General features: G+C 45.8%; 1 protein-coding gene across 1 annotated transcript in view; it reads left to right on the top strand.

Moving 5' to 3' along the window:
- The window catches only part of LOC118938427 (zinc finger protein GLIS2-like), a 47351-nt gene extending 37042 nt beyond the window's left edge, over nt 1-10309 (top strand). The window contains exons 5-8 of the mRNA XM_036942335.1: nt 927-1112; nt 1637-1770; nt 6276-6394; nt 6838-10309. Of these exons, the coding sequence (XP_036798230.1) occupies nt 927-1112; nt 1637-1770; nt 6276-6394; nt 6838-7565 (1167 nt within the window). The 3' untranslated portion in view covers nt 7566-10309. The remainder of the gene's footprint in view (nt 1-926; nt 1113-1636; nt 1771-6275; nt 6395-6837) is intronic.
- Nucleotides 10310-10667: the final 358 nt, after the last annotated feature.

Below are 10667 nucleotides of genomic sequence, written 5' to 3'. Positions count from 1 at the left end.
AAAAAATATTTAGTAAGAGAGAAGAGAGTTCTCTCTATAGCGGTTCTTAGTATAGAGGTTCATCTTAGGGAGTGTGTGAGTGCGTGTGTGTCTACGTGTGGCAGGCAGTCCGGTCAGAATGTGGGATAGTTGATTAGTGAATACACTCCACACATAGTGGACAGAAGTGAATTAAATCTGTAGTGAATCTAATTTGCCAGCACGCTGTCTGCACACAGGCATACTGTGGTTCTCACTTAATCAGATTTAAAACAGGGCTGGAGGGGTAAAAGACGGACGGACAGACAGACAGACAGACAGACAGACAGACAGACAGACAGACAGACAGACAGATGGGCAGACAGATGGGCAAACAGACGGGTGGACAGACAGACAGACAGATGGGCAAACAGACAGACAGATGGGCAGACAGACGGGTGGACAGACAGACAGACAGACGGACGGACGGACAGAGAGGCAGACAGACAGAGAGGCAGACAAACGGACAGAGAGACAGGCAGGCAGGCAGACAGATGGGCAGACAGACAGGCAGACAGATGGGCAAACAGATAGACGGGCAGACAGACAGACAAATGGGCAGACAGACAGGCAGGCAGACAGATGGGCAGACAGATGGGAGGACAGAGAGGCAGACAGACAGACAGACAGATGGGCAGACAGATGGGCAAACAGATAGACGGGCAGACAGACAGACAGACAAATGGGCAGACAGACAGGCAGGCAGACAGACAGGCAGACAGATGGGAGGACAGAGATGCAGACAGACAGATGGGCAGACAGATGGGCAGACAGAGAGGCAGACAGACAGAGAGGCAGACAGACAGACAGACAGGCAGGCAGACAGGCAGGCAGGCAGACGGACTGTGCCCTTAGTTGACACACTCTCATCATCATTCTCTCTCTCTCTCTCTCTCTCTCTCCCTCAGGAAGCAGCTCTCCCTCGTTACCTGGAAGGCGATGCTTCTCCGCAGGGCTTCCAGATCTTCCTGCCAATCGGGACCACAGGGGGCGGGTTCAACCTGCCCTCCTCCATGTTCATTGGTCAGCCCGGGGAGAAGAGGGCGTCACCCGATCCCTCATCGAACGAGCAGCTGGCCTGCCATTGGATGAAGGTATGTGATTGACAGGTGGACAGGAGAGGGGGTGTGTGTGTGGATGGGATAGAGTACCCTGGGATGCATTCAGAATCGTAACGTTGCAAAAAAGAACACATTACTATCTGAATTGCACTGCGATAACTGTCAGCATGTACTTCAAATGTGTGGAAGTATGAGTATGACTTTTTCATATACAGCATATACATGTATCATATGCTCAGCTCCAGTTCACTTACCTGAAATGCTCTAGTCTAAATTGACTCTTTCCCCATTCTCCTTCTCTCTCTCTCTCTCTCTCCTTCCCTTTCTCTCAACCTCTCCCTCATCCCTCTCTTCCTCCCTCTCTCTCTGCTCTCCCTCCTTCCCTTTCTTACTACCTCTCCCTCATCCCTCTCTTCCTCTCTCTGCTCTCCCTCCTTCCCTTTCTCTCTACCTCTCCCTCATGCCTGTCTTCCTCCCTCTCTCTCTGCTCTCTCTCCTTCCCCTTCTCTCTACCTCTCCCTCATCCCTCTCTTCCTCCCTCTCTCTCTGCTCTCTAGTGCCACCTGCTGTTTGACTCGTTACAGGACCTGGTGGATCACATCAATGACTACCATGTCAAACCTGAAAAGGATTCTGGGTACTGCTGCCACTGGGAGGGCTGTGCCCGCAACGGGAGGGGATTCAACGCCAGGTAGGAGGGGCTTATTCTTCAGCGTATAGGTATGAGGGTCTCTGATCTTCAGATATGAAGGTGCCCCATATCAGATTTAAAAGTGGATAAAAAATGTTCTGACTCTTTTTTAACATATTACTATAAAGACATACACTGAGTGTACAAAACATTACGAACACCTGCTCTTTCCATGACAGACTGACCAGGTGAATCCCGGTGAAAGCTATGATCCCTCATTGATGTCACCTGTTAAATCCACTTCAATCCCTGTACAGTCGTGTACAGAATGACACAAATATTGATTTCCACAAAGTTTGCTACTTCATTGTCTTTAGGTATTTTTGTCAAATGTTCATATGAATACTGAAGTATAATTACAAGCATTTCATAAGTGTCAAAGGCTTATGTTGACAATTACATGAAGTTGATGCAAAGAGTCAATATTTGCAGTGTTGACCGTTCTTTTTCAAGACCTCTGTGATCCGCCCTGGCATGCTGTCAATTAACTTCTGGGCCACATCCTGACTGATGGCAGCCCATTCTTGCATAATCAATGCTTGGAGTTTGTCAGAATTTGTGGGTTTTTGGTTGTCCATCCACCTCTTGAGGATTGACCACAAATTCTCAATGGGATTAAGGTCTGGGGAGTTTCCTGGCCAAGGACCCAAAATATCGATGTTTTGTTCCCCGAGCCACTTAGTTATCATTTTTGCCTTATGGCAAGGTGCTCCATCATGCTGGAAAAGGCATTGTTCATCACCAAACTGTTCCTGGATGGTTGGGAGAAGTTGCTCTCGAAGAATGTGTTGGTACCATTCTTTATTCATGGCTGTGTTGTGAGTGAGCCCACTCTCTTGGCTGAGAAGCAACCCCACACATGAATGGTCTCAGGATGCTTTACTGTTGGCATGACACAGGACTGATGGTAGCGCTCACCTGGTCTTCTCCAGACAAGCTTTTTTCCGGATGCCCCAAACAATCGGAAAGGGGATTTATCAGAGAAAAGCACTTTACCCCAGTCCTCAGCAGTCCAATCCAAAAAATCAAATCAAATCAAATGTATTTGTCACATACACATGGTTAGCAGATGTTAATGCGAGTGTAGCGAAATGCTTGTGCTTCTAGTTCTGACAATGCAGTAATAACCAACGAGTAATCTAACCTAACAATTCCAAAACTACTACCTTATACACACAAGTGTAAAGGGATAAAGAATATGTACATAAAGATATATGAATGAGTGATGGTACAGAATGGCATAGGCAAGATGCAGTAGATGGTATCGAGTACAGTATATACATATGAGATGAGTCATGTAGGGTATGTAAACAAAGTGGCATAGTTTAAAGTGGCTAGTGATACATGTATTACATAAAGATGCAGTAGATGATAGAGTACAGTATATACATATACATATGAGATGAATAATGTAGGGTATGTAAACATTATATTAAGTAGCATTGTTTAAAGTGGCTAGTGATATATTTTACATCAATTTCCATCAATTCCCATGATTAAAGTGGCTGGAGTTGAGTCAGTGTGTTGGCAGCAGCCACTCAATGTTAGTGGTGGCTGTTTAACAGTCTGATGGCCTTGAGATAGAAGCTGTTTTTCAGTCTCTCGGTCCCAGCTTTGATGCACCTGTACTGACCTCGCCTTCTGGATGATAGCGGGGTGAACAGGCAGTGGCTCGGGTGGTTGTTGTCCTTGATGATCTTTATGGCCTTCCTGTGACATCGGGTGGTGTAGGTGTCCTGGAGGGCAGGTAGTTTGCCCCGGTGATGCGTTGTGCAGACCTCACTACCCTCTGGAGAGCCTTACGTTTGTGGGCGGAGCAGTTGCCGTACCAGGCGGTGATACAGCCCGACAGGATGCTCTCGATTGTGCATCTGTAGAAGTTTGTGAGTGTTTTTGGTGACAAGCCGAATTTCTTCAGCCCTTTTTGTACAAAGCAATGATGACGGCACGTGTTTCCTTGCAAGTAACCATGATTGACAGAGGAGAACAATGATTCCAAGCATCACCCTCCTTTTGAAGCTTCCAGTCTGTTATTCAAACTCAATCAGCATGACAGCGTGATCTCCAGCCTTGTCCTCGTCAACACTCACACCTGTGTTAACGAGAGAATCACTGACATGATGTCAGCTGGTCCGTTTGTGGCAGGGCTGAAATGCAGTGGAAATGTTTTTGGGGGGATTCAGTTCATTTGCATGGCAAAGAGGGACTTTGCAATTCATTGCAATTCATCTGATCACTCTTCAAAACATTATGGAGTATATGCAAATTGCCATCATATAAACTGAGGCAGCAAACTTTGTGAAAATTAATATTTGTGTCATTCTCAAAACTTTTGGCCACGACTGTAGATGAAGGGGAGGAGACAAGTTAAATACGGATTTTTAAACCTTGAGACAATTGAGACATGGATTGTGTATGTGTGCCATTCAGAGAGTGAATGGGCAAGACAACATTTTGAAGTGCCTTTAAACAGGGTATGGTAGTAGGTGCCAGGCTCAGGCGTCAAGAACTGCAACGCTGCTGGTTTTTTCATGCTCAACAGTTTCCCGTGTGTATCAAGAATGGTCCACCAACCAAAGGAAATTCAGTCAACTTGACACAACTGTGGGAAGCATTGGAGTCAACATGGGTCAGCATCCCTGTGGAAAGCTTTTGACACCTAGCAGAGTCCATGCCCTGACAAATTGAGGCTGAGGGCAAAATAAAAGGGTGGGGGATGCAACTCAATATCAAGAAGGGGTTCTTAATGTTTTGTACAGTCAGTGTATATTCACCACTTACAGTGGGGAAAACAAGTATTTGATACACTGCCGATTTTGCAGGTTTTCCTACTTTCAAAGCATGTAGAGGTCTGTCATTTTTTTTATCATAGGCACACTTCACCTGGGAGAGACTAAAACAAACATCCAGAAAATCACATTGTAGGATTTTTAAGTAATTAATTTGCATGTTATTGCATGACATAAGTATTTGATACATCAGAAAATCAGAACTTAATATTTGGTACAGAAACCTTTGTTTGCAATTACAGAGATCATACGTTTCCTGTAGTTCTTGACAAGGTTTTCACACACTGTAGCAGGGATTTTGGCCCACTCCTCCATACAGACCTTCTCCAGATCCTTCAGGTTTCGGGGCTGTCGCTGGGCAATACGGACTTTCAGCTCCCTCCAAAGATTTTCTATTGGGTTCAGGTCTGGAGACTGCCTAGGCCACTCCAGGACCTTGAGATGCTTCTTATGGAGCCACTCCTTAGTTGCCCTGGCTGTGTGTTTCGGGTTGTTGTCATGCTGGAAGACCCAGCCACGACCCATCTTCAATGCTCTTACTGAGGGAAGGAGGTTGTTGGCCAAGATCTCGCGATACATGGCCCCATCCATCCTCCCCTCAATACGGTGCAGTCGTCCTGTCCCCTTTGCAGAAAAGCATCCCCAAAGAATTATGTTTCCACCTCCATGCTTCACGGTTGGGATGGTGTTCTTGGGGTTGTACTCATCCTTCTTCTTCCTCCAAACATGGCGAGTGGAGTTTAGACCAAAAAGCTCTATTTTTGTCTCATCAGACTACATGACCTCCTCCCATTCCTCCTCTGGATCATCCAGATGGTCATTGGCTAACTTTAGACGGGCCTGGACATGCACTGGCTTGAGCAGGGGGACCTTGCGTGCGCTGCAGGATTTTAATCCATGACGGCGTAGTGTGTTACTAATGGTTTTGTTTGAGACTGTGGTCCCAGCTCTCTTCAGGTCATTGACCAGGTCCTGCCGTGTAGTTCTGGGCTGATCCCTCACCTTCCTCATGATCATTGATGCCCCACGAGGTGAGATCTTGCATGGAGTCCCAGACCGAGGGTGATTGGTGATTGACCGTCATCTTGAACTTCTTCCATTTTCTAATAATTGCGCCAACAGTTGTTGCCTTCTCACCAAGCTGCTTGCCTATTGTCCTGAAGCCCATCCCAGCCTTGTGCAGGTCTACAATTTTAACCCTGATGTCCTTACACAGCTCTCTGGTCTTGGCCATTGTGGAGAGGTTGGAGTCTGTTTGATTGAGTGTGTGGACAGGTGTCTTTTATACAGGTAACGAGTTCAAACAGGTGCAGTTAATACAGGTAATGAGTGGAGAACAGGAGGGCTTCTTAAAGAAAAACGAACAGTTCTGTGACAGCCGGAATTCTTACTGGTTGGTAGGTGATCAAATACTTGTGTCATGCAATAAAATGCAAATTAATGACTTAAAAATAATACAATGTGATTTTCTGGATGTTTGTTTTAGATTCCGTCTCTCACAGTTGAAGTGTACCTATGATAAAAAAATTACAGACCTCTACATGTTTTGTAAGTAGGAAAACCTGCAAAATCGGCAGTGTATCAAATACTTGTTCTCCCCACTGTATATATGTGTGTAAAGCTTTATTCACTCTGTATGTGTGTGTGTGTGTGTGTGTGTGTGTGTGTGTGTGTGTGTGTGTGTGTGTGTGTGTGTGTGTGTGTAATCCCCCCCAGGTACAAGATGTTGATCCACATCAGGACCCACACCAATGAGAAGCCTCACCACTGTCCCACCTGCAACAAGAGCTTTTCTCGCCTGGAGAACCTCAAGATACACACACGCTCACACACAGGTCAGTACACACACACAGGTCAGTACACACACACAGGTCAGTACACCCACACAGGTCAGTACACCCACACAGGTCAGTACACACACAGGTCAGTTTGATTATTTTTGCTAAAGAACAGCTGTTTATTTCCCCTCTAAAGGCTGTCTCACGGGGTTAGGAAACCGCGGGGGTAAGAGTCCGCTGTGCTGTTATGTCTCTTTGTCAGAACCTCTCGCAGTGTTTTTTATTGTGGTTGTGGGGTACTTCGGGTCAGATTAAAGGCATGCATACATGTCGCACACACACCGGCATATCATCTTTAATGCACACCGTCATTTAAAGATGCTTTTCTGGCATGCCTGTCCAAGAAGAACTGCTAATACCATATGCATTCCAAAATCTGAAGATCTGTCAGTTGACAAGACAATTCACATCCATCCTTCTCTCCTCTTTCCCTCTCCCAGGAGAGAAGCCGTACATCTGTCCGTACGAGGGCTGCAGCAAGCGCTACTCCAACTCCAGCGACCGCTTCAAGCACACGCGCACCCACTACGTGGACAAGCCCTACTACTGCAAGATGGCTGGCTGCCTTAAACGCTACACCGACCCCAGCTCCCTCCGCAAACACATCAAGGCCCACGGACACTTCGTCGCGACCCAGGAACAGGCCTCCTCAGCCGGGCTTGGGGTGTTCCTCAAAGGGGGTGGTCTCCACGGAGGTAACAGTGGAGGGGTCTCAGAGATGGGCTATGTCGGCGGGGCCCATATTATCATCCCAGGAGGGGCCGCCATGGCTTCTCTCCTAGGGGGCCACCATCTAGGGGCCTCGCTGCCTCTCTCGGCCATGTGTGGCCCTCTGGATCTCAGCAGACTAGGTCACCCTGGAGCCTCCTTGTTCTCACTAGGTAGTGGAGGTGGGGGATTGGGTTGGTGTGATTCCTCCCTGCTCCCGTTTGGACTCTCGACTGCATCCGTGTTTGGGTTGGCTTCCATGGGTCTGGGGCGGCTAGGGAGAGGGGAGAGCAGGAGGGAGGGGGAGGAGGAGGACGGATGTGAAGAGGAGAGGGAGGATGAGGTATTGAATTTGTCTGCGGGAGGGTACGGAGGGACAGGGGCGGGGCGGGACCTCCCCTCCTGGGTGGTGATTCAATCCCCTGGGGCACTGGTGCTCAAACCAGCTGTTGTCAGCTAGGGCCAGGGTGTGTGTGTGCTCAGCTTGGGACACGTGCTCACACACCTGTTGCTACGATCAAGGGACAGGGTGTGTGTGTAAGTTTGTGTGTGTGTGTTTGTGCCTAAACAATGCCTCGGAGCTGAAAGTTGGTGTGTGTGGAGGGGGAGGGTTAGGTGCTTTATAAAAGCTGTGTGGGGGTCAAAGGTAATTCTCCTTTTCAGACATGAAAAAACTCATTTCAACACAAAACAGTAACAGCTGGCTGAAGAAAACAACAAGAAAACTATGGAAATGTACCTCAAACATTCCCTATGGACTTTTCCCAATGGACTTTTCCCAATGGACATCCCTAATTGACATTCCCAAATGATTTGTGTGGCAACACAGTTGGATTTATGTAATCGCCATTATGATGTAAAGAAGAAGCAGCAGTTATTGAGAGAATTGAGGTAATATGCTCCTGTGTGTTTTGTTAGTCATCATTTGTATGCAGCACAGACCCTATGGACTATAACCGATAACAGCTACTGTTAGTCTGGATAGTCACTATAACAGTGGGTTTTATATCAGTGTCTTTAACTATTATGGCCACCAGGGGGAGGTAGAGAGTCAGGTAAATTTTGTCTAATCTTTCTAGCCTCACATCAGAACTGAATTGTTCTGTGTGGACGTTGTCTGTAGCCACAGATCTTGGGTCAGCGTACCATCCTTAACCATTAGAAGATGCGAAACTGACCTTAGATCAGTGTCTAGGGCCAACTTTATTCTCCTTCCTCCCCCTCTACTCAGTCTCTAGACTCACAACAACAAACAGCCTTTAAAATCCCCTGTAGGGAATAGGCTCCCAAGGTTACAAGGTAGCCAGTGGAAATCTGTGGTACACACACTACAGAGCAAACACAGTCTTGTTGAAGCATGTCGTATGTCAAACTACATTCTACATGCGTCTATGGGGTGGATTCTAACTTCCACTTTAGTCAAACATTGATGACAATGGGAGACTAAGTTCAAATGTAACTGGAAGTTTAGGATTTGCCTTTGTTATATATATATATTTTTTACACAGGCAGGGCTAGGGGTAGCCTTCACTCATGTTACCCGGTTACCCTGGGGTCCTCAGCTAAGAATGTGGTATTTAGTTCCATTGTCATGTGACTGCCACCTGCATAGTTGTAAGGTTGGTTGCCAGGACGACAGAGGTGTGGTTTGGCTAAAAAAGGCTATGATGTTTCGCTGACAATGAACCGCACCTTCCTCTCCCCTCAACCAACCTACTTGACCTGCAGTGGCTTCACACACCTAGGCTGCATCTGAAATGACACCCTATCCCTGTATAGTATTCCCTAAAAGGTAGTGCACTGTAAAGGGAATAGTGTGCCATTTCAGTCGCATACCTCATGCTTTATGACTGACGATCAAATTCAATAACGTTGAATGAATTAAGCTTAAAATAACCTATATCTTGTATGTTTTTACCCTACAAATGGATCAAATCTGGTGTGGTCCCAACAGCAAACAGCCTTTAAAATCTCCTGTAGGGAATAGGCTCCTGAAGTTACAAGGTAATAAGTGGAAAAAGTTTGTATAGGTATGACATCTCTGTGTCTTTTCATCACTTCTGCAAACAAGTCAAACACGTTTTATTTGTCTTTCTGGTTAAGACGAGACGTTTCTGTTGAATGTTGAAGTTGTTCCTCTCTCTATCTTATTTTGTCACTTGGTGACAATGGGCTCGTCCCAAATGGCACCCTATTCCCTATGTAGTGCGCTACTTTTGACCAGAGCCCTGGTATAAAATAAAAAAAGTAGTGCACTACATAGGGAACAGGTTGTCATTTGGGGCGCACACAAAGACAAGGATCCTGTGTCAGGATCTACAAACCCAACGATGACGCATTAACCCTTTGTGCGACAGACATTTCTCAATAAAGCCGACAAACCTCAGAAAAGTATTATTTGCTAATAGCTCATCCAACTCAAAGGTAGGGATTGGTATTTGATCTGCACAACTTACCTGGCATCCAGTATTATTGGCCAAGTTAGGGATTTCTATTTGATCCAGGTTTTATTGATTAGATAAGTAGACCCAATCTAAACAGAAGTGTGTACATAACTGTGTAGTACTTATAATAGCTTCATTATTTGTATTTATTCACAGACAAATCACTCAAAATAATACTTAGTCGTTGTTGTAAGTACAATGTAACAACGTGCAACTCGACCATGCCAGTAGAATTTAAATGTAGTTACAAACCAGGAACTGTAAGATTGATTGGGAAAAACCCGAGACTTCAGGTTCCCATATTGAGGTAACACAGAAAGTACAAATAGGACAGAGGTGAATGTACATATGAAGTCTACATATGCACAAAGGGTTAACATGACACTATGGCCTCCCTGTTGCAGGCCAGCATCTGATATCATTTCTTATCCTCGTTTGCACATTAAGATTTGCAATTATTATGATGTATTTTTTTATGTTTCCAAGTGCCTGGTATGTATCATAAGTGAAATATACTGAAAATACACACAGCACATTCAATGAAGTACAGGTACATGTAATGCAAATGTATAAATGTAGGTATTTGTTCCAAAGGGTCAACGCTTTACATGACTGACTGTTTAGAGTTGACAAAAGGTGTGATTGGTGACATCATAGCATTGTGTGCTTTCAGTTTTTTTTACGAGGACTGTTAAACGGAATGTGTCGTTAATGACGAAGACGTGACGTTAATAAACAAAGACAAACAAATGAAGTGGCATTGTTGTGTCACCTGTGTGTGTGTTCATCAACTCTCCTGGGTTGTAGGCAAGTAGCGTGTTATGCCGCGTGTGTGTGTGTGTGTGTGTGTGTGTGTGTGTGTGTGTGTGTGTGTGTGTGTGTGTGTGTGTGTGTGTGTTTAGGCCTACTGTCTGCGATCAGTGTAAGAAAGAAAGATACGTTTCCCCTTGTAGCCTGACAACGTCCAAAGTCAACAAAACCATAACACTTTACAACACCGAAGCAGGCGCTCTCTCTCTCTCACACACACACACACACACACACACACACACACACACAACTCCCCACCTCCCACACACACTTGTTTCCTCATCTCTCCTCCTGCCCTCCTCTCCTCC

Source organism: Oncorhynchus mykiss, chromosome 13 (genome assembly GCF_013265735.2).
Source record: "Oncorhynchus mykiss isolate Arlee chromosome 13, USDA_OmykA_1.1, whole genome shotgun sequence".
In the NCBI taxonomy this organism is placed as follows: Eukaryota; Metazoa; Chordata; class Actinopteri; order Salmoniformes; family Salmonidae; genus Oncorhynchus; species Oncorhynchus mykiss.
The sequence above is the reverse complement of the archived record's forward strand: the minus strand, read 5'-3'. Positions and strand labels throughout refer to the sequence as shown.